At 41.5% G+C, this 23664-nt stretch overlaps 1 protein-coding gene and 1 long non-coding RNA gene across 2 annotated transcripts in view; one reads left to right on the top strand and one right to left on the bottom strand.

Annotated features, from left to right (window-relative positions):
* The window catches only part of LOC310753783 (putative helicase senataxin), a 215455-nt gene that overhangs the window by 81546 nt on the left and 110245 nt on the right, over positions 1-23664 (top strand). The window contains exon 7 of the mRNA XM_083595121.1: positions 4664-4835. Coding sequence (XP_083451247.1) covers positions 4664-4835 — 172 coding nt within the window. The remainder of the gene's footprint in view (positions 1-4663; positions 4836-23664) is intronic.
* LOC310753799 overlaps positions 1-23664 on the bottom strand; it is a 272887-nt gene that overhangs the window by 156147 nt on the left and 93076 nt on the right. The gene's annotated exons all lie outside the window — the stretch shown is intronic.

The raw sequence follows: 23664 nt of genomic DNA, 5'->3' as shown, positions 1-23664 counted from the left end.
TAAAGCAAAAGTCATATTATATGCTTAACAAATCAATGCAGCATTTATAATAAAAACACTATTAACAATAAAAATATTGCAATCAAAAGATAAACTAAGCACTGTTAAATTCATACAAACACTCTCCCCACCTCCATGACTCATAATCATGACTCGATTCAGCTCACTAAAATACAAGTGCCTTGCACCACCCTCCATCCCAATAAACCTTCAGAATGGAGGTTTATTGGACATTAGGTGGATGTGCAAGGCAGGTGGAAAAAGCCATTACTTACTGGACAAAATACCATATTGGCCCAAATATAAGCCACACTCCCCCCCCCCCAAATTCTGACAGTGAAAAGTTAAAGTGTGGCTTATATTCACGACTTTACATCGTCCACAAAGCAGCGTGGCTCCCCCCGCCCCCGAAGGAAGCAGCCCGGGTATTGTCTTTTTTCCTCTCCCCCCACCCTTCAATTTTAAAGGTGCAGCTTATTTGCGGGTGCGGCTTATATTCGGGCCAATATGGTACAGCTCTGAATCTCAAGTGAGTTCTTTTCAAGCTTTCTACCTTCAACTTTCCCCATTGACCTGGTGCCAGATTCACCCTTCATGTCCTGTTAAATAGTGTATGGTCCATTATGGAAAATTCTGTGGCATCTTCTAGAATCCATGTGTGTATGTGTACACACACACACACACACACACACACACACACATGGCTACCACCCCTTTGCCTTTCCCATACAGCTGACCACCACACCTCCCTTCACCCCTCCCTCCCTTATCTCCCTCACAGAGCAGTTTGCTAAACCGCTGTGTGAAATAAATATGGATACTGTTTGGCAGAAATTTGCTGGTTGTTAGAAATCCTATCAAGTCAAAAGTTGGATGTGTTTTGGCAGCCTTCACCTTTTCAAAATTAATTAAACCAAAGTTCAGTTCTCCCCAATTTCCAAAACAAGACGGGCATTGTTCTGGAATGAAAACGGCTAACATGAAAAGTAAAGTTGAAAACCACTTAAGAGTGGCATTGCGGCAAAACAATCACTGTAAAAGCATAAGACAAATGGGAAAAAAGCAGAAAGTTGGTGCTGTAAAACATCATCCGGTAATACATGGTTAATACTCCTGCTCTACACACCCAGACACTTCTCCTCCACAGGCAGCAAATTTTTGCAGTCAGGCAAAATCACCTGCAGTAGGCAGCATGGAAGACTTGCAGGGGTTACAAGTTGCCCATGAATTCAGCATCAAGTCAGTTCTCCACCCCATTATATGTATTATAATTATATTATACATTATATAGAAAGGAAATACTTATTACAATTTATCCGTCCAATCTCCTGTGTGTGGGTTAAGCAGAGTATTAAAACCCCGTATTTGGCAGCAAAATGTAGAAGCTTTGGAACTAGGCTGCAAAACCTTATCTCTTCTGAGCAATTCCAGCTTATAAACTGTCTTCCCTTTGGTTTCCCTCTTAAAAAAAGAATAGGGTAACAACTTATAATCTTATAAAGTAAACTTAAAATATAGTGTTTACTTACTTAACAGTCTTGCATTGGATCACAGGAATGAGTGAGTCTTTTTGTTGTTGTTTTTGCTGACTGTATAGAGCTTCTCCATCTTTGGCTGCAGAGAATATAATCAATCTGATTTCGATGCTGCCCATCTGGTGATGTCCACGTGTAGAGTCGTCTCTTGTGTTCTTGGAAAAGCGTGTTTGTGATGACCAGCTTGTTCTCTTGACAGAACTCTATTAGCCTTTGCCCTGCTTCGTTTTGATCTCCAAGGCCAAACTTGCCAGTTGTTCCTTTTATCTCTTGATTCCCTACTTCAGCATTCCAATCCCCTATAATGAGAAGAACATCCTTCTTTGGTGTCACTTCTATAAGGTGTTGTAAATCTTCATAGAATTGCTCAATTTCAGTTTCTTCAGCACCAGTAGTTGGTGCATAAACTTGGATTACTGTGATGTTAAAAGGTCTGCCTTGGATTCGTATTGAGATCATTCTATCATTTTTGAGATTGCATCCCAGTACAGCTTTTGCCACTCTTTTGTTGACTATGAGGGCCACTCCATTTCTTTTACGGGATTCTTGCCCACAGTAGTAGATATGATGGTCATCCGAACTGAATTTGCCCATTCCCGTCCATTTTAGTTCACTGATGCCCAGGATGTCAATATTTTATTCTTGCCATCTCATTTTTGACCACCTCCAACTTACCCAGGTTCATGGTTCTTACATTCCAGGTTCCTATGCAATATTTTTCTTTGGAAAAGAAAGCATTGGACTTTCCTTTCGCTTCCAGGCATATCCGCAACTGAGCGTCCTTTCGGCTTTGGCCCAGCCGCTTCCTCAGCTCTGAATCTACTTGTACTTGTCCTCCGCTCTTCCTCAGTAGCATTCCCCTTCCTTGGACGCCTTCCGACTTGAGGGGCTCATCTTCCAGCGTCATAGCTTTTATGTGCCTGTTGTCTTTGTCCATGGAGTTTTCTTGGCAGGGATACTGGAGTGGCTTGCCGGTTCCTCCTCCAGGTGGATCACGTTTGGTCAAAACTCTCCACTATGACCTGTTCATCTTGGGTGCCCTGCTCGGCATAGTTCATAGCTTCTCTGAGTTATTCAAGCCCCTTCGCCACGGCAAGGCAGTGATCCATGAAGGGGGAGTCTTTTTAGATGAGTCTAAAAAGCCTGGGACACAAATTTTCACGGCCCTCTAATGGCTATGGTGGCTGATTTACCACAAGTAATGTATTTAGAAGTAATGTATTTAGAATTCACCTCTATACTACCTCTGTTTGTAACCCAGGTGAGGGACCACCTTTTAAATAAACCACTGGCACTTGGTAAGTGTGGATAAGCCCCAAGGAGCAGAAATCAATTTGGTTGCACCTTCTTCAGATTGATTTAATTAATTTCTGCAACTCTCATTCATTTATCCATAGTACATTTGTTGTAGCTGCTCCATGAGAAAAGCATCCAGTTCAGCAACATTAACCCCCCCTCCGATTATAACATTGCCTCATATATATTAAAGGTAAAGGGGCCCCTGACCATTAGGTCCAGTCGTGGCCGACTCTGGGGTTGCGGCGCTCATCTCGCTTTATTGGCCGAGGGAGCCGGCGTACAGCTTCTGGGCCATGTGGCCAGCATGACTAAGCCGCTTCTGGGGAACCAGAGCAGCACACGGAAACGCCGTTTACCTTCCTGCCGGAGCGGTACCTATTTATCTACTTGCACTTTGACGTGCTTTCAAACTGCTAGGTGGGCAGGAGCAGGGACCGAGCAACGGGAGCTCACCCTGTCACGGGGATTTAAGAATATTGAGGTATAAGATCATAAAAATAAGACAAAAATTAAGCAGAAGTAATAAATATTTAAAGAACCGGAAGGGGAAGTTGAGGGAAGTCATGAGGAAGGTTTTTTTTGTGTGTGTTTTTTATATGACAAATGTTACATTGTGTTATTTGGTTGAATATAAAATTGTAAAATCCAATAAAATTTATTTTAAAAAAACAGCATCATTGACCATATTACATGTATGGGAAACAAAACAGCTTTGACCATATCATTGCAAAAGTGTTTTACACAATAAAATGAACAAGGGCTCTGAGACGTATTTTGTTTTTATTAAATAATCAATAAAACTTAATTTTTTAAATACATCAGATGACATTGTAACATCAGAGGGTACAATTTTAACTATTCTCACGAATGTGTGAGCTATTTCAGGCTCAAAGAGACCTTAAACCTGTCCAAAAAAGTAATATTTTTTTTTTGTAAAAAAACCCCTTCAAAATCAATTTATTTTATAACCACAAAAAACACCCTCCTTATTTTTACAGCATAATAAGTACATGGTTAGCCCATTCTACAACAAAAGTATGATACACGTGTTAGTTGTGGTTTGTGCGCTATGGCTTATTGAACATACCGGGAATAAAATGACAAAAAATCACTTTGAATGGTTGGTGACCTTTTTCTGTGGCACCTAATACCATTTTATACCTTAGTTTGAAAGAGACCACAATTAGCTTTATTTTGATACCAAAATAAGCCCAATCAGTTGAAAAATAAGCGAAACAGGAGGTTTTTTCTAAACTGACACAGAATTTGCATTAGCCTAAATCGCACAAAAATTGAAATTTTCAAAAAAATCTCCTGTGCCCAATTTTGGACCAAAAAATCTTTAAAAATTTATTTGAGGTTATCTCATAGTGGTGATGGCTTGTGAATGCTCTTCGCAATAAGTACCTCTGATCACTCAGAGATCAGATCACTCTGATCACTCAATCGCCACTTCCTGCCCACCTCCCTCTGCCTGTTCCTGCTCCTCCCTGGCATTCTCCGGCAGTACCATGACACATAAAAAAACCTGAAGAAAATCTGAGTCGTGAGAGCACGGTCAAATATTAAAGTCAGGTGATTTGTGATTTGGCGTGGAATGATCCTCTGTTGAAATTCAACCTGATGGAGCCTTCCAAAGAACTTGTTCACTTATTTTTTGGAAGTTTTGGTTGGTCTGGATAAAAGGTGTTGCCTGATACTGGATTTTTACATTTTTTCTCTTGTACCCAACAAGTTTTTCTTTACTGTTTTTAAATTTACATGTTTTTATTGTCTTCTAAGTGCTATTTCCCATCTAAGCATGTTTTGATTTGTTGTTGTTTTTTTAGATGAAAGCATCAATCCTTTCTGGCCTGCGCTCCATTGTTTCATGGTGATCCTGGATAAGCTTGGGTCTAAAGTATGGGGACAGGTCATTGATCCAATCCAGGCATTTCAAACTATTGTCAACAATGCGAGCTATCAGAAAGCAAGAGAGACTATTCGCCAAAGTTGCATCAGGTTGGTCCTTTATCCTTTTATTATTATTTTTAAAATACAGCAGTTTGCACCTTCTCTTTTCACAGAGGTAAATAATTCAGGTAAAATCCCAGTTAGCTGGAAGTATACAATTGTGGTCCCAATTTACAAGAAAGGACAACCTATAGATCTTGGCAACTATAGGCCAATTAGTTTGCTTTCCATAATGGGGAAATTATATGCCCATTTCATTTGCTTTAAATTAGCAACATTTCTTGATAACCTCTGAAGCCAAGGCTGCTTTCCGTACGAAGTACTCAACATCTGACCACTGTCTTGTGCTGTCACACCTAGCAGAGAAATATACTAGGACCACTCCAAGGCCATTTATATATGGCCTTTATGGACCTAAAATCTGCCTTTGACTCCATCCCTAGATCCAAATTATGGTCAAAGTTGTATTCAGTGATGGAGGACAAGAGACTCCTATACCTTATAAAAGCCTTATATAGTGATAGCAACATGTAGGTTGCTGGGGCAACTCTCTAACAAAATCACAATGTTAAGAGGGGTCAGATAGGATTGTATTCTGCCCCCCCATTGTTTAATCTTTTTAGAAATGACTTAGAGGAAGTCTTAATGGGGCCAGAAGGACACTGTCCAAAGATGGGGGCAAGAAGCACCCCACTTCTGTTTGATTTGTATCTGAATAGAATGTGAAGTCTTTTTCAGTTGGATTTCTCGCTCTCCATATGTCTGACAGGTCAAAAAAAAAACTTTGGTAATCTGCCAGCATTCATTACTTTCTGTGTCTGTGTTTTATCCATAAGCGTTGATGCAACTCCATTCAGGTCCCCCATCAAAATCAATTTATAATCCAAATAGTCCAGAAGTCTTGTTTCCAAGTTCTTAAAAAATTCTGCTTTGCCATCATTTGGTGCATAAATTCCCAACAGCAAATATTTTTCGCCTTGTGCATTGATTTCTACTGTAATATATCTTCCCTCATCTTTGAACATCATTTTGGGATTCCATTTTTCTTTCACGTAAACGACCACTCCTCTTTTCTTCACTTTGTCAGATGAAATGAATTCTTGACCAAGTCTCTTATTCTGAAGGACTTTTCTGTGTAATCTAGTAACATGAGTTTCTTGCAAACAAATTATGTCCAAATTCTGTTTTGCTAACACATGGTATACTTGGTTCCTTTTTGGTCGTGAGTTCAAACCATTAACATTCCATGAATATATTCTCAATACCATCTTAAACTATTCAGGAGCTCCTGCGCCTGCCCCTGGCATCTGCTCACTTTCCAATCCCAGATCCTTGGCATTTTTTTCCAGGAACCTTGTTTTTTCTTCGACGGTCCTAATTCTTTGTTTCCTTCCTTGAAATTTAAAGGAGAGGCCTTCTGGAAATTCCCACCTAAAAAAGATGTTCTTCCTTCTCAGAGTTCCAGCCAAGTCTGCGTAGTTATTCCTTAGGTTCAAAAAATGCTTTGGAATCTCCTTAAACAAAACAATTGGCTTATCTTTAATCTTCAAGCTTTTTTTGTAATGTAGACCCAATGTCAATCCTTAAGATTATCTTGTTCCAATTGGGGTGCGCCTCTTATTCTCAGTTGATTCTCCCGTTCCTTCATCTGTAAAAAAGCAATTGCATTGAGCGCATCCTGTTGAATCTTCTCCACGTCAGGCACTCTCACTGTTTCCAATTCCCTCAGTCTTGTTTCGTCTGCAGCAACTTCCTCCCTGACCTCTTGAATGCCTTTTTTCACATCTACAAATTCTTGTTTCAACTCCTGTACAGTCTGCTGAGTTCCTCTCACACCTGCTCTTATGTCTGTTAACATTTGCATCACCGACTCTTCAAAAGTTGGTGCTTTAGAAGGTCTTCTATCTTTACTTTTACTTTTCTCAGACTTATCTACCCCATTAGCCATAGCTATTCCAAAGTTTCAAGGTCAGCTCACCCAGTCAGAGTCCACCAGATTTTTAGTGCGCAGGCAGCAGCAGGCAGCCCAACAGCTTCCCTCTTTCAAAGTCTTATTCTCTTTCCTATTTTATTTTATTTTATTGGAACCACAAAATTAGTTCAAACACTTATATCCAGTTCAAGGAGGGTAAAAGAAACTCTGTGTGCTATTTTAACAATCTCAGATAGCAGCAGTTACTTTGTAATCCCCAAAGAGGAAAACGAAAGTTGAATGTATCTGCTCCCTTTGTGACATAATAATGGAGTCTAGCCTTCCCCTGCCGGGAGAACCGCTTCTAAAAAGAAAGAGTCTAATCCACTGTCAAGTCTATCTCAAGCAGGGTCTCAAATCAATCAAATTCTCCCCCCTTCCCCCTGCAGAAAGAGGGGTTTGACATATTTCCTTGGAAGTTTTGACAGGTCTTTTAAAGTTACGGCTTCGGTCAGCGGTAACTGCTTTCACTTTTACTTCAGCGGAAAGGGATCGACCTCCGTAATTTAAATCCCTTTCGTTCCAATTAACTGTCCAAATTAAAATCTTTTTTACTCACAATTGTCCAATCCTTGATAATTTGGTCGGAGAAATTGGTCGCTCACAATTGCCGGACTTGGAGCTTCGCGCTATGAAGAAAGTGAGTAAATTCCACAGTACCCGCGTCTCCAACCCCGCTCGCTCTCGGGGCTCTTATTAGAGCTTACCGGGGAGCAGAGGAGTCACTAAGGGTACCTGCCAGAACACCAGGTCCTCAGAAAGCCCGATCTGGGGTTTTTTGGGGGCTCCGCGACACTCTCGCGGTCACCCCAATCTTCAAAACGCTGGGGCTCTTTCTTCCGAAAGAGCTCCCATCCGCCATTAATCGTGCGGCCAACCAGAAGCCTTTTCTTTTTTTCCCCTTATTATTTACTGAAATTTTATTGATGTTAGCTGCCCTGAGCCCGGCTCTGGCCGGGGAGGGCAGGGTATAAATAAAATTTATTACTATTATTATATCATTTGCTATCTGTACTCCTAGCTCTTTACTCCATTTTTGTCTTTCATATTCTAAATCGTATTTCTTCCTGTTAAGTAAAGTTTTATATAGGGCAAGTGTAGGATTTTTTGTTTTTGTTGCAGAGATTAAATCTTGTAACAGCATGGGTGTTTCTGATGCTGCTATAGCATCAGGGCCAAACTGCTTTTCCAACATACTGGTTAATCCATACTTTACCTGCAAAGTCTTATATTCCACAAATTTGTAGTTCTGTTCTCATCAATTAATTGATTCAGTGTCAAAATACCTTTTTCATCCAGTTTTGCCAAATTATTACAGTGGTACCTTGGGTTAGGAACTTAATTTGTTCCGGAGGTCCGTTTTTAACCTGAAACTGTTCTTAACCTGTGGTACCACTTTAGCTAATGGGGCCTCCCGCTGCCGCCACACGATTTCTGTTCTCATCCTGAAGCAAAGTTCTTAACCTGAAGTACTATTTCTGGGTTAGCGGAGTCTGTAACCTGAAGCGTCTGTAACCCGAGGTACCACTGTACTTGATTTCCAATTTTTAGTTTTGCGTTGGCCCATATTGTTAATTTCTCATGCTGGTAAGGGTCATCCTTATTATTTTTATATATGTTCATCTAAATTTTTATGGGTGCTTTAATAGTCTCCAGATTAATGGGATATTTCTTATAGTTGTAGCTGAGATTGGTCCACCCCACAAGAGATTCAATGAAACTATATTTGAGAGTAGCCCAACTGGGATTCCTGCTTGCTCTCCAACAATTTGTCTTGCTCAGCAGGTAGGCCTGGTGATATAATTCCAGATTTGGGAGTCCAAAACCACCTTCCTTAGTTGGAAGTTGCATTTTATGTAATGATATTTTTGGTGGCTTTGTACCCCACAGGCACAATCTAAATATTTGATTTATTTTTTGAAAATATAAGTTGGGAATATATATTGGTAATCCTCTAAGAATGTATAAAAGCTTTGGAACAATAGTCATTTTGAGGACATTAACCTTTCCCCAAAGGGAAAGGTTTGGAGGTCCCCACCTTTCAATATCAAAATAATTTTTTTTTATATATAATTTGATTCAAATGTAATTTTACGATTTGGTTAACATCTGATGAAATCATTATGCCCAAATATTTAATAAAGTCTTTGCACATCCAAAATGGATGGTTTTTATACAATGTAGCCTATTTGTATACAATGCCCTATTGGCAAAATCTCTGATTTTGTCCAATTTATGGAATAGCCCAATATTCAGCCAAAGGTTTTTATTTTCTCCATAATTATTGGAATTGTATCTTCTGGTTTTGTAATAAATAGAAGGATGTCATCTGCAAATAATACAATTTTGTAATTTTCTTTGTTGTGTTTTACCTCCTTGATATGCTCATCTTGAATTATTACTCTTGTTAGTGGTTCCAGGCATAGATTAAATAGTAACGGAGACAGAGGGCATCCTTGTCTTGTTCCTCGTTTTAGATTAATCACATTAGATATTCTACCATTTGTAACAGTCCGAGATGTTGGATTTTTGTAAATCATTTTAGTCCAGTTACAGTATTCTGTAGGGAAGCCAAATTTACATAACACAATCCCTATGAATTCTTTATAGATTCTATCGAAAGCCTTTTCTGCATCTAGTGACATTATCATAAACTCCTCTTGCTCTTTAAATTTATCAAATCTATTGTTAATCTTACATTATCTGTGGCTTGTCTTGTTTTTATAAAACCTGTTTGATTATTAAGTACCAAGTCTTGGATGACTTTTTGTAATTTTTCAGCCAGTATTGCATTCAGAATCTTTGCATCGACATTCATTAATGAAATTGGTCTGTAATTTGCACATTCAGTGGGGTCTTTGTTAGGTTTTGGTATAATTAGTATTAAAGTTTCATTAAATGTTGCAGCATAGACACCTTTATACCTCATAAACTCATATTGTTTCCTCATAAACTTCTAGAAGTCTGGGGACTAATAAATTTTTGAATATTTTATACTATTCTATAGGAAAACCATCTGGTCCAGGTGATTTTCCATTACCCATTGTTTCTATTTCATTCTCAATATCAGGGGGGCTGATAGCATATCTTTGTGATATTCTTCAATGGTTGGTAGTTTAATATCCTGAAAAAAGTTTTCCACCTCATCCTCTGGTATATTTTCTGGCCCTTCATATAGCTTTTTGTAGAATTTAAAAAAATTGTTATTTATATCTGTTGATGAGGTCGCTGTGATTTCCCCCCCTTTCTTATTAAAGGTATTATTTGGTTCATTTTCTTCTGCTTTAGATGATTAGCTAGAATTTTTGTCGGTCTTTCTCCCTGTTCCCAATATGTTTGTCTTAGACATAATAAGCTGAACTCAATTTTTTGAGCTAGTATATTATTCAGTTCTAGTGTTTGTTGTTGTATTCTTTCATATGTAACCCTAGATGGGTTATTTGCCATATTTCCCCATAATGTTTTAAAAGTTTTTTTTAGGTTATTTTCTTTTAATTTTTGCATCTTGACCTTGTTGGCAGAGAAAAATATTTTCTTCCCTCTGATATAAGCTTTGTAGCCTTCCCATTCCTTCAGTCTTGGCGTTAATGATTTGGAGTTATTTTTAAAATATATTCGCGTATCTTGCGTTATATATTGAATGAAGTTTTTATCATTTAGTAATGATATATTAAGATACCATCTCCTCATACCTTCCTGGGTATTGGATAGATTACATTCCAATATTACTGCTGAGTGATCAGCTATAATGGGAATATCAATGTCACATTGGCTAGTAAAGGAGTGTAGTGATGCTGATGTTAAAAAAAAAATCAATTCTGTGCTGGGTATTGTGAATTCCTGCAAAATATGTATAGGATTTTTCCTTAGGATGGTGTAGTCTCCATGAATCCACTAAATTCCAGTATATCATATAATAATTAATTGTCTCTCTCTAACCTTTGTCATTTTTTTCCTAGCTGTAGAAGTGGCGTCCATCTGCGGGTCTAAAATTTCATTAAAGTCTCCACCAATTATCAGATACTGATACGACAAAGAGCTTAATCTCTTAAAACAGTTGTGAATAAACTTAATGGTCATTGGTATTAGGGGCATAGACATCGACTATTGCTATTTCTATCCCTTCTGTTTTAATTACAGTTATTAAACACTGACCATCTTCCTCTCTTATTATATCTTGCGTTTCATAAGACCAGCCTTTCCTAAATAGAATCGTGACTCCCTTTGCATTTTCATCTAGATTTGTTGAAAAAACTTCTTTTACCCATTGACTTTTCAAAGTTTGTGCCCCTTGTTCTGTCAAATGTGTTTCTTGTAATAGTCCTATATCAGCCTTTAATGACTGAAAATAGTTAAGTGTTAGGATCTGTTTTTTCCTTTCCTTTAATCCCTTGGCATCCATACCTATAATTCTCATATTATAAATTGCAGCTTTTATCTATAGGGTCTCTTGTCCTCTATTTTTATCTTTGGCAAAGTCTTGGGAAGGCTTAGTATGAACCAAATATGTTGCAAATTATTATCACTCTAATTAGAGACATCTATTAACCGTGCTTGTATTTAACATATGGATTGTGAAACAAAGTTAATTCACCTTCTTACATATCTAAATATATAGAGAGCAGATACTACCCGATCAATTTAATACACCCTGTAATTAAATTTTAAGTATTTCCAATCAAATAATTAGTATTTGAAAATATTCAAAGAGGGTTAGAGAGAGAAAAGAGAGGAAACTAGGAAATAGCTCTAGCTACAAATAGGAAGAGTTCTGAAAAGGTAGGCACAAATATATACAAATGACCAACAATTTATAATAATAGTAACAGTACTAACGATAAAAAGGGAAAAAGAAAACTACTTAGTGTGAAATATTGCTCAGGGTAAAGGTCCTGCAGGCTTCCGTGGTTCATATCTGCTTTCCCCGGACCTCTGAGCACAGCAGAGTAAACACAGCGTATTTAGCCTTTTAGCCTTCTGCCCTCTGTGCTTGCCTTTAGTGTGCATAAATCAAAAGTCCAGTCAGCTTCTCTAATCTAGAAGCGTTTATTTACAGCAGTATAAATCATCATCCAGTGTCTGGTAAAAAGTACATCTCTGTTCCGTACAAAAACGAAACCAGAATAACAGAACAAAGAAACAGATCCCAGATGTGTGACGTAGGATCTCTCCGCCCCCTCAGAAGGCAGGACATACGAACTGAGCTGTTTAACCCTGTAATCTCAGGTTCTCCTCACACTTAGTACACTTAACAATAAAACACAAATAGATAACAAAAGAAAAAAAGAAAAAATGCATGACTTCCGCTCTGTAGAAGACGCAAATTCACCCCTTCGAGCTCCTAATTTCACCAATATAATGGTTGGGAGCTTTTGACTTAGCACATAAGGATTTAAAGGAATTGTCAATTTGCTTCATTTCCCCCTTTTGATTATCAGCTTACCGTATTTTTCGCTCTATAGGACGCACATTTTCCCCTCCAAAGATGAAGGGGAAATGTGTGTGCGTCCTATGGAGTGAATGCAGGCTCCTTGGCTTCGCGGCGACGCACCTGACCTGGAAGCTGGAGGAGGAACAGAAGGGTTTCCTTCTGTTCCTTCTCCAGCTTCGCTGAAGGGGCGCTGCGCCTTCTCCCTCTCTGCGCAGCGCCCCTTGAGCGACGCGCCTGTCATGCGAAGCCGGAGGAGGAAGAGAAGGGACGCGCCTGTCCTGGCTTCTGTCTTAGCCCTGCACAGCCTCTTCGGGCAGGGGAAGCCTTCATCCCGCTGCCCTGAAGAGGCTTGGCGCGGTTATCCCAGAAGCCAGAACAGCCGCACGGTATTCCAGAAGCCAGATCCCTCTTGGTGTTCTGGCTTCTGGGATTCAGAATAATTTTTTCTTCTTTTCCTCCTCCCAAAACTAGGTGCGACCTATGATCCAGTGCACCCTATGGAGCGAAAAATACGGTATATACATAAGTAAACAACATATAATTACATGGTTTGAGACTTATTGAATGACAAATCAATATTTCCACGGCATTTCGACTTTAATAGTGGTATAAAACCAGTTGACTATTAACCCGAGGGTATATAGAATTCCACCATTATTAAATTACTAATATATCTAGAGTTTCATGGCTCTATGCCAAAGATACTTTGTTCAGATGGTGAGTCAACATGAGTTGGAGGTTCTTCAAGCAGAAAGGTCGGGCCAAAGAAGAGCTTCAAAATGGAGGGCATTACCCCACACCATTTTCAATTAGAGTAGGAGAAAAAGGAAAAGCCCCCCTACCCTTCACCATGGCTCTTTATCCACAATTTATTGCTTGGAGGTAGGATATCGCATTATCATGGTTTTGAAAACGGCGCAGTTCATCATTTATCTTTAAGCAGAAAGTAGCTGGGAATATTGTAAAGTGTTGTATTTTTAATTCCCTTGCTAGCTTGTGAGCAGGAGCAAATAATCGTCTCTTTTCTGCCACCATTGGAGCATAGTCCGGGAAAATAGAAATTATATTTCCCCTCCATTCAAGGGGTTTAGCATTCGACTTTTCCCGGAAAGTTTTAAGGATATAATCTCGCATCCTTGTGCGCGCAAATTGAATTATTGTTATATATGTTTCCCCTCTTGCTTTCTTGGTTTTCGGTGGAAAACTTTTAACACCATTTATCTCCACCTTTAAATCCAGCTGTAGCTCCAGCATTTCCGTTAAACAGCTCTCTATATATTCAATTACCTGAATTCCTTCAGGAGGAAGGTTTTTAAGACCTAAAATTTTAAGGTTTTTCCTTCGATATCAGATTCCAACTGGAGTAAGCATTTGTCCATCAGGCTTTGTGTTGCAAATGATATTTTCTCCAAGACATTAACACACTGTTCAAGTGTGTTCATATGAGATGTTAAAACTTGTAGATCTATTCTCATTTGTGATGTATCCTGTTTAATCGCTGACATTTCTGTCTTAAGCTCCCCAATGTCTTCTTTAATAGACCGTAATAAGTGAATCATCTCATGTGACTCTGACATTATTTGGCCTTCCTGCATTTCCATTGCTCTTTTGTCAAAGCTTTTCTTTCTTTTTGTGGCTTTTGGGGGAGTTAGAGCTGATGCGTCTCGCTTCGTTTGTTTTGAGACTGTATTATTTTTTTGACATGCTCTTCTAGCCCTCAGCAAGCCCTCCGCGTCTTTTTGACATTTGATATTGCCCAGCTGCTAAAATGCTGATAAGCTCAGATATAATTGTTCTTAAGTTCCCTCCACAACCTTCCTCCAGTCCATAAATCCTTAAATAGGTTTTAATCACCTTTAATTTATGCTTCTCCTTGCATTCACGCTGCGGAGCTTCTCAGCGTGCCTGCTCACGCCTCCTTCCCAAGACCAGAAGTCCTCAGGACCCCAGCTATGTCACCCCTTGTCTGCAGAGCCGGCAGCCTCTCACCCTTTTTCAAACACCCTCCCTTGTGGAGTGTTCCCTCAGCCTCCTTTCCCCTCTCCTTGGGAGTTCTCCAGGCAGCTGCTGCTGCCGCCCCGGTCTTTGAGCTGCCCCCCTGCCGCAAAGAGAGATGCCTTCTCACACTGCCCCACAGAGGCCTGGGAAGTACCCCCCGGCTAGCTCCAGAGGCACCATTTGCCTGGGGAGCTTGTAGCCAGGGCTGCTGCAACAAACAGCTCTGCAAGCCTATGGGAGGCAGAGATGCGAGGGAGTGAAGGAAAGAGGGATAGAGGCCCATGTTGCTCTCTGCACCCCTGACCATCATCCAAGGCACCCCAGGGTGTCACAGCACATTGTTTGAAATCACTGCAGTAGACCAACATTGTTGTTGTTGTTTTGTCGTTTAGTCGTGTCCGACTCTTCGTGACCCCATGAACCAGAGCACGCCAGGCACTCCTGTCTTCCACTGCCTCCCACAGTTTGGTCAAACTCATGTTAGTAGCTTCGAGAACACTGTCCAACCATCTCGTCCTCTGTTGTCCCCTTCTCCTTGTGCCCTCCATCTTTCCCAACATCAGGGTCTTTTCCAGGGAGTCTTCTCTTCTCATGCGGTGGCCAAAGTATTGGAGTCTCAGCTTCAGGATCTGTCCTTCCAGTGAGCACTCAGGGCTGATTTCCTGAAGAATGGATAGGTTTGATCTTCTTGCAGTCCATGGGACTCTCAAGAGTCTCCTCCAGCACCAGAATTTAAAAGCATCCATTCTTCGGCGATCAGCCTTCTTTATGGTCCAGCTCTCACTTCCATACATCACTACTGGGAAAACCATACCTTTAGCTATACGGACCTTTGTTGGCAAGGTGATGTTTCTGCTTTTTAAGATGCTGTCTAGGTTTGTCATTGCTTTTCTCCCCAGAAGCAGGCATCTTTTAATTTCGTGGCTGCTGTCACCATCTGCAGTGATCATGGAGCCCAAGAAAGTAAAATCTCTCACTGCCTCCATTTCTTCCCCTTCCATTTGCCAGGAGGTGATGGGCCCAGTGGCCATGATCTTCGTTTTTTTGATGTTGAGCTTCAGACCATATTTTGCGCTCTCCTCTTTCACCCTCATTAAAAGGTTCTTTAGTTCCTCCTCACTTTCTGCCATCAAGGTTGTGTCATCTGCATATCTGAGGTTGTTGATATTTCTTCCGGCAATCTTAATTCCGGCTAGGGATTCATCCAGTCCAGCCTTTCGCATGATGAATTCTGCATGTAAGTTAAATAAGCAGGGAGACAATATACAGCCTTGTCGTACTCCTTTCCCAATTTTGAACCAATCAGTTGTTCCATGTCCAGTTCTAACTGTAGCTTCTTGTCCCACGTAGAGATTTCTCAGGAGACAGATGAGGTGATCAGGCACTCCCATTTCTTTAAGAACTTGCCATAGTTTGCTGTGGCTGACACAGTCAAAGGCTTTTGCATAGTCAATGAAGCAGAAGTAGATGTCTTTCTGGAACTCTCTAGCTTTCTCCATAATCCAGCGCATGTTTGCAATTTGGTCTCTGGTTCCTCTGCCCCTTCGAAATCCAGCTTGCACTTCTGGGAGTTCTCGGTCCACATACTGCTTGAGCCTTCCTTGTAGAATTTTAAGCATAACCTTGCTAGCGTGTGAAATGAGTGCAATTGTGTGGTGGTTGGAGCATTCTTTGGCACTGCCCTTCTTTGGGATTGGGATGTAGACTGATCTTCTCCAATCCTCTGGCCACTGCTGAGTTTTCCAAACTTGCTGGCATATTGAGTGTAGCATCTTAACACCCCTTCATAGATCACAGACCAACGTAGAAGCAGATAAAAACAGTGGATAAAAACACATAAAACTTGTAAATCAAGCCCTTTGTTTTAGACCTGTGGGGCACATACCATTCTCTGACGTATGTAAGGAGCAGTAAGGAGATATTGAACTGCCTTGTGTGTCCTGGGAATTTGTGTATGATTGGCAGAATAAAACTAACACGTATGTTTGTGTAATACTGGCAGTGGAGGAAAACATGGTCAATTGTTTCTATGTGTCCAGAACTGCAGGGGCATTTTCTCTCCTCATATGGTGTCAAAGTGAAAGCTCTTCGCTGTTTTGGTATTTCAAGATTGGTTAAATATGCTATTGGATGAGGCGTTCCCAAAGCAAAGGAAGGATTAGACTCTGATAATAAAATACACACAGAGGCTTGAACCAGCAAGACTCTGGGAGGAGTGTGTATCTCACCGTTTTTTATTTATTTAAAATTTATTTATTTATTAATTTTAATTTTTTTTGTAAGAAGAGTTTAAGATAGTAGAGGTTAAGGTAGCAGGGGTACTGTGTTCTCTTCATGTTCATGTATGTGTTCTTGTATCACATAACGATGTCTAGCAGATATTCCTAAAGGAGAATGGCTCAGTTGGTTAGAGTGTGGTGCTGATAATGCCAAGGTTGCAGGTTCGATCCATGTATGGGACATCTGCGTATTCCTGCATTGCAGGGGGTTGGACTAGATGATCCTCAGGGTCCCTTCCAATTCTATGATTCTATGACTGGAGAGCGTAACATCCTCTGCCTATTCTTTTCTAAAATTGAGCAACGAGGCAGGACCCATGTCAGTCTGCTGAGGCAGCACTGAGTATCAGATAAATTTGCAGGAATGTAATTATAACTTCTTTGATTACACGTGAAAAACCAGCTATCTGGTAAGCACACATGAGCATAATTAAAAATAATCTGTTGAACACGTGAGCAAGTCCAAGTTGGCCTTCCTGTGTCCAGACAGCGAGTTGCTTTCTCACTGCAATTCACAATCTGAGCACAAGAGGTGTCTGGCGGTGCTGCAACTCTAGGTGTGTATAACAATATTGCATCCAGAGGTAACTTTTGTGTCACTGTTCCCCAATCATGGAGATTAGTATAACCAATGATACCTTTAGAAAGCCAGCCAGAAAAACACTTTCCCATGTTTGTGGCATGTGCCATATGGAAAGGCTGTGTACAAACAGGGAGTATACAATTTCCTAAGGTAGTGTGCATATCATATGTTTCACTCAGACAAAAATGAGAGACGTTAGCCACTTTAGCTAAACGCATCCACCAGTTATAGCTATGACTAGAAGAAGTTTCAGGGGGAAGATAGATACATTGAGTACTAAGGTATCAAAAAAACAAATAATATACGTGTTAAAATCAGCATAGAGTTCATATTTAGCTGAGTAATCAAGGCTATGAAAAAAGTGTCCGATTCCGCTGGAACATCAGGATGCTGAAATTGTGTCCTGGCATCAGAAGTCAAGGTCTTCAGCATTCCCCATGTCACCTTCGGGCATCCCTCAGCCTTTCAAGGATGAGGACGGGTGCGATGGACTTTCGCATGGGGTTGCTGAGCCTGTAGAGGCGGAGTTGGGGTCATGATCCTTGCAAAGTCCGGAATGGGGTTCTGCAGGCCTTGGTACCAGCGCATGTCTGGGTCGATAGGGATAGATACAGTGACTTGGAATCCACACAGGACCTGAGGAAGTAAGAACAGTAGGGTATCCCTGTCCCCAGGTAATCAAAGGAATGGGTCCCTCTCACTACGGGTTGGGGAGCTGCTGGTACGTTACTAGAGGGTGTTCCAGAGGTACCTCTTTCCTACAATGGCATTTCATAGGAGAAAATTTATTAGGAAAGGAAAAAATTGATTTAAGGTAAAGTTAGCAGAAGTTAAAGCGCAGGAAGGACATCCATCAACAATATCCTTAGCTTGTGTCAGAGGAATGAAAGATAGATAGATAGATAGATTTATTGCGGCCATTGGCCCATATCAGAAACAATACATCAAAATTTATCCATAAACAATACAATTTAAACAGTTCCAAAATTAAAACACCCATATAAAACCAATTTTACTTCAGTTTAGTAAACACTATACACAATAAGCTCCTTCTATGTAAACTGCAATTCAAATCCATCAGATTTTGGGGGGTATGCGTCTTAGTTCTGGCACTTATTGATGGTATTTAAGTTTAGCTAAGCTGTCAGAGTCATACAGAGATCCATTTCTCCTCTTTTGAAATAAAACATTAATCAGGTATCTAGCGACTGCAAGGGATCTACTTGTATCTTCGTCGTTTAATAAGTATATTATTTGGGCTTCCTGAGGTCTATCAGCTATTCTCGATAAATATGGGGCCAGAAACTTGGACCGTGAAGCCGAATGTAATGGACAACAGAAGATTATATGGTATAACGATTCTATAGATCCACTTTTACAGTCACAGAGGAGTGAGATCTGTCCTTTGGAGAGTCTGTTACCCAACACGTTTGATGGGAAAACATTGAATCTAGCCTTTATAAAGGCATACCTGTGCGTCACCACAGATAAGGTAGTTAAATAAGATGGAAGTTTCGTTGGTGGTGTTAAGCCAAGGTTTATCGGCGAACAGGTGCCACCACCTGTCGCAATATTAAATTGTAAATCCATCTCCTCTAATTTGTGAGTTATAATTCTCTTGGCAGAAATTAAATCCAATTTTAATAGTTCAGATGGAGATAGTCCTAGGGACACAAGTTTCCCATGTAATATTTTTGCCCAGGGGCTAGGGAAGTCATCTCTCCAGAGACACTGTATCAAGAGGAGATTTGGAAGTTTATGCCATAATGCCAACCAGTAACAAAGGATGCATTTCCATAATGTGGTTTCTAGAGATGTAACATTTAGTTCCAGACGTATAGCAGTATTGCTTACACACCTGGGTAATTTTAGCAACCTTCTTAGAAGCTGGTTTTGGATTACCTCCAAATGGGTTAGATTAACAAAGGGCCCCCATATTGGGATTGCATATGCTATTGTTGCAATCACCTTTGCCTTGAAAACTTTTAACATTGATGGAATATGGAAAGCCCCATCTGAAAAGAAAAAACGCAGTAGCGCAAAGGAAAGGGCTTTAGCTCTGTTTAATACATATGCAAGATGGACCTTCCAGCCCATGTTGTGTTGGAGAAGGACTCCCAAGTACTGAAATTTAAAGACTTGGTCAATAGCTTTTCCGTCTATTCTCCAATTATAGGTTTTTCGACTCTTGGAGAAAATTAGGACTTTGGACTTAACATGGTTAATTGTAAGAAAATTTGATTTGCAGTAAACATCGAAAATTTTTAATGCCCTCCTAAGGCCGACTCTTGAGAAGGAAAGGATCACTGCGTCGTCTGCGTAGAGTAGAAGGGGGCAACGATATTGGGCAAGACGGGGGGCGTGGATCGTTTCTTGAGAATCTATCAGAGGCACCCTCATATCACTTATAAATAGATTAAAAAGGGTCGGAGCAAGGATACATCCTTGACGAACACCCCTATTGATAGTTACTGAATTTGAGAGGTCGCCGGCCGGAGTGATTCTCACCCTAGCGGCCGATCCGTCGTGCAATTTAGTTATTAGCCACAAAAGTCTTTTGTCTATTCCCCATCGGGCTAATTTTCCCCAAAGTAATCCTCTGGGGATGCTGTCAAAAGCGGCCTTTAAATCAATAAAGGCCGCACAAAGTTGGCCTCTATTTGGGGAGGAATATTTCCGGGCAAGGTGGTATAAAACTAAGACATGATCAACCGCTGACTGATTCGGTCTAAAACCAGCCTGTTCTGGCCCAATCAGGTTGTTCTCTTCGGCCCACTTAGTAAGCTTAGTTAACAAGAACCGTGCATATATTTTCCCAATTAATGACAATAAACTGATATTCCTGTAATTTCCCGGATCATCTGTCGAGCCCTTTTTATGAATTGGAACAATAATCGCCTCCTTCCATATTCTTGGTACCTTCCCACTGTTATTTACGGCATCAAACGTAGCGGCCAGGATTTTCGCCCACCAGTCTGCATGAAGTTTTATAGCTTCCGCCGGGACTAGGTCAGGACCGGGGGCTTTTCCGATTTTAAGATTAGAAATGAGTCCGTGGATTTCTTCCGGGTCAGTGGGTGGCCAAAGAGGGAGCTGCTCATCAAATCTATCGATTGTATTAATATTAAGGTCTGGTACGGCAAAATAGTTCCTTAGAAAGGATTCCCAAACTGGGGCCGGAATAACTGTTAAGGGGTATCTTTTAGATTTTCTGTTAACCAACAGCCAGAATTTTCGGGAATTACGGGTACTTGAGGCAGCTATAAGTGCTTGCCAGCGGTTCAGTTGCCACAGAGGAATGAAAAAATTATTTTATCAGCTGCATAGTTCCCTGATGAAAAAATGCATGGCTGTCAATTACATTAGAAAATAATGGACAGAAAGATTTCAGAGCAGAATCAGTATGTTGATTTCCTTCTGAAATTACATCTTGAAAATCCTGTATGGGAGCAAACATGAGAGTAAAAATGAGCAGCATAGAAAGGCATAGTTCTATTTGTCAAGAGATATTTCAGTGTCAAGAACAAAGAGAGTAGATTAAAATCTAGCATAGGAGAAAGAGAGGAATTAGCCAAACGTGATAAAAAAAATCCCACTTCACACAAAAATCACAAAATGCAGTGGAAGTGTAGACTGGTCTCTGTCAGTTTCCTGATTAGCTGCAATATATATAAAATGCCAGTTATTTTCAGAATCCTTATACGTTAAAACACTCTAGAGTTGTTGAATAGGAACCTGTTTTTGGACAGAAACCAAATTAAAACTAGGCGTGAATCTTTAGGAGGGTTAAAATAAACTATCCCAAGTTAGTCAGTAAATGCAAACTAATAGAAAAGAGAAGAACTCATTAGGGACTCATGCTCCTGTTTTAGAAAAAAGCAAATAACAAACAGCAATATCAAATCCAGTGTTAGGCAAATCAGAGAGTAGCCACTCTAAAATCACTATTCTGTCAGCAGCGTCGGGGGGGGGGGGGGAGTAGTTCTGTAGGATGTATTAAGGAAAATCACGCGTATGAAGTGACCCCAAAACTCTGCAACTGCTGTAAAGTAAATTCATTAGGAATTTTAACTTCAGGGAGGAAAGGAGAAAAAACAGTCTGCAATAGCGATGAAGAATGAGTCTCACTGTCTGAGGTGGAAATCAGACCTGTATGCTATGTCTTAATTTTATAAACCACCATAGGGAACTGGAACTGAAAAGTAGCAAGTTCTGCTGTCAGTAGATTCAAACCAGCACTGCCCTTAGCGGCATGGCGCAGATTTGTCACAGGAGACTGTGTGTTAAAAGCAAGTGTGTTAGAAGAGCCAGCTATTGCTTCTAATTTAGCTTCAGTAAAAGACTGACAATCAGCTGGCACAACAGACTTTGTTCTCCCATTTAGAGTCAGGCTGGAAGGCCACCGGTCGTGGCATTGCCTGTCTTTAGCAGGATGAGCTGAAGGAGACAAAGCTGCTGCTAGGAGGGCAGATTTGTGAGTCTCGGTGTCAATATTCTGGCAAGGCTTACTCATTTGAGCAATCTCTGTTTCTGACTTCTGGTACATCACTTTAAGAGCAGTCTTGCAACCAGCATTTTCATAAGCCAATTGTTTCATTGAAACTTCAGAGGAGGCTTCAAGGTTTGGAAGTAAAGTACTGGCTGCTCTTAGCCCATCAAGAATGCCATGCAAGCCATTTTCTGTCACACTTCGCTTCAATTTGTTAAAAACTGCAAAGGGCAATGATTCATGGGCTCTCTGTTCCTGTGCATTCTGAACAACAGGACAGACTGCTAATAATGGCAATGTAACAGCTATTTCTTCTTCTTCACTGCTTCCTTCTACCATATTTGGAATAGTCAATTTTTGCACTGTAGTCTGAGCCCTTTATGGAGCATTGCCCACTAAATAAGTAGGTGACATGGCATTTACAGTCGACCCAGGCAAATGAAGGTGCCGATGGCAATGGAATTACCTTTGGCATGACCTCAGAGAGAGGCTGAGATGGGAGGAACAATATTACAGCATTTTAAAAGGCAGCTAGGGTGACAGCAGCCACGAAATTAAAAGACGCCTGCTTCTTGGGAGAAAAGCAATGACAAACCTAGACAGCATCTTAAAAAGCAGAGACATCACCTTGCCAACAAAGGTCCGTGTCAGGGAACTGCCATCAGTACTGGAGGGGGAGCGCAAAAGCCAGAGGGATTCCAGAGAGCGTCCAGGGATCGGGAGAAGCAGCCCATCTTCTGGGGAAGAGAATCAGCGTAGCACCAGTGGAGAAGGGGGGCAGGTGGGGGAAGTGGTGAGGCGGTCCCATGACTCCTTGCCTGGGACCAGCAGGGAGAGTAGGGGTCCTCCGTTGCCCACGCCCTCCCTGCGCAGAAGGCTTTCGTGCAGAGAGGGTAGGCGGAGACTAGGCGTCAAAGAACTTCTTTGCTGGAAGAAGTTTAAGAAACGCCCACTCACGGATTCTGCCAGCGATTGAGTCAGCTACGGGTGAGTGGCTGTCCGGACAGAAGAGGTTCACTTTGGCAGCCCAGCCAGGTGTTTGCACCCAGCCAGGGAGATAGGCACCTGCTTACGCACGAGCAACCCCTAGAACCATTACAGCAATCCGTGAGTCCCTGACGTTGCTTGTGTGCAGCCCGGGGGAGGCAGCACGATGAGCCAGACAGGACCAGCCGGAGAGACAGAGCAAGAAGCCATGGTGCGAGGTCTGGTCGAGAGGAATTGAGACCTGGAGGCACATGTCGCTACCCTGTCAGCGCGGCTGGAGGAGAGGCGGGCTCAGGATGCGCAGGTCAGAGCCACCCCGATAGGGAGGAAGGTCCCCGGGCTGGTAAATAAGTTTGGAGGAAAGCCCTAAGACTACAATGCTTTCCGAACGGAAATTCAATACGCTTTGGAATTGCAGAAAAATGACTTTGCTGATGACGGGGAGGGGGTGGCGTACATTATTGGACATCTGCAGGATGGGGCGCGTGAATGGATCAGGCCCTTGATGGCAACGGGGAATGATGCATTAAAAGACCTTAAAAAATTCTACCAGGCAATGGACGCAATGTTCTCCAGCGAGGTGGAGCAAAGTGTGACACGGAGGGAGCTGCTGGGGTGCAAGCAGGGGAGCCTGTCCGTCACAAGCTACTGGTCGCGTTTTGCGATGTTAGTGCACAAGCTCGGGTGGAACGTGGACTCGGAACCAGTACAAACGCTGTTTGAGGCAGGTTTGGATCCCGAAGTGAAAGACGAGTTGTCCAGAGCGCCCCGCCCACAGTCGATGGATGAGCTCACAAAGACTGTGCTTGCGATTGGTGTACGCCAGGAAGCGCAGGCTCAGGAAAAGCGGGAAATAAGGGGGGAGCGTTTCCATGGCAACCGCATTCCTGAGATGCCGAGGGAGCCTTCCCAGGCGGCAGAGCCAATGGAAATTGATGGAGCGCGCGAGCGCGTTGTTTCAAACGCTAATGAAGGCCGGAAAAAGGAGGGGAAGGAGTGGAAAACTACCAAGAAGTGTTTCCTCTGTCAGCGGCCAGGACATTTTGCAAAGGTCTGTCCCCAACGAAAGGCCTGGCAAGGCAAGATGGGGACAGCAGGCCACAACGAGAAGGGGGAGGAGGGGCCGGTGCAGGGAAAC

The sequence above is a fragment of the Podarcis filfolensis genome (genome assembly GCF_964270895.1).
Source record: "Podarcis filfolensis genome assembly, chromosome: W".
Lineage (NCBI taxonomy): Eukaryota > Metazoa > Chordata > Lepidosauria > Squamata > Lacertidae > Podarcis > Podarcis filfolensis.
Note: the sequence above shows the minus strand (reverse complement) of the source record. Positions and strands in the feature narration are given on the sequence as shown.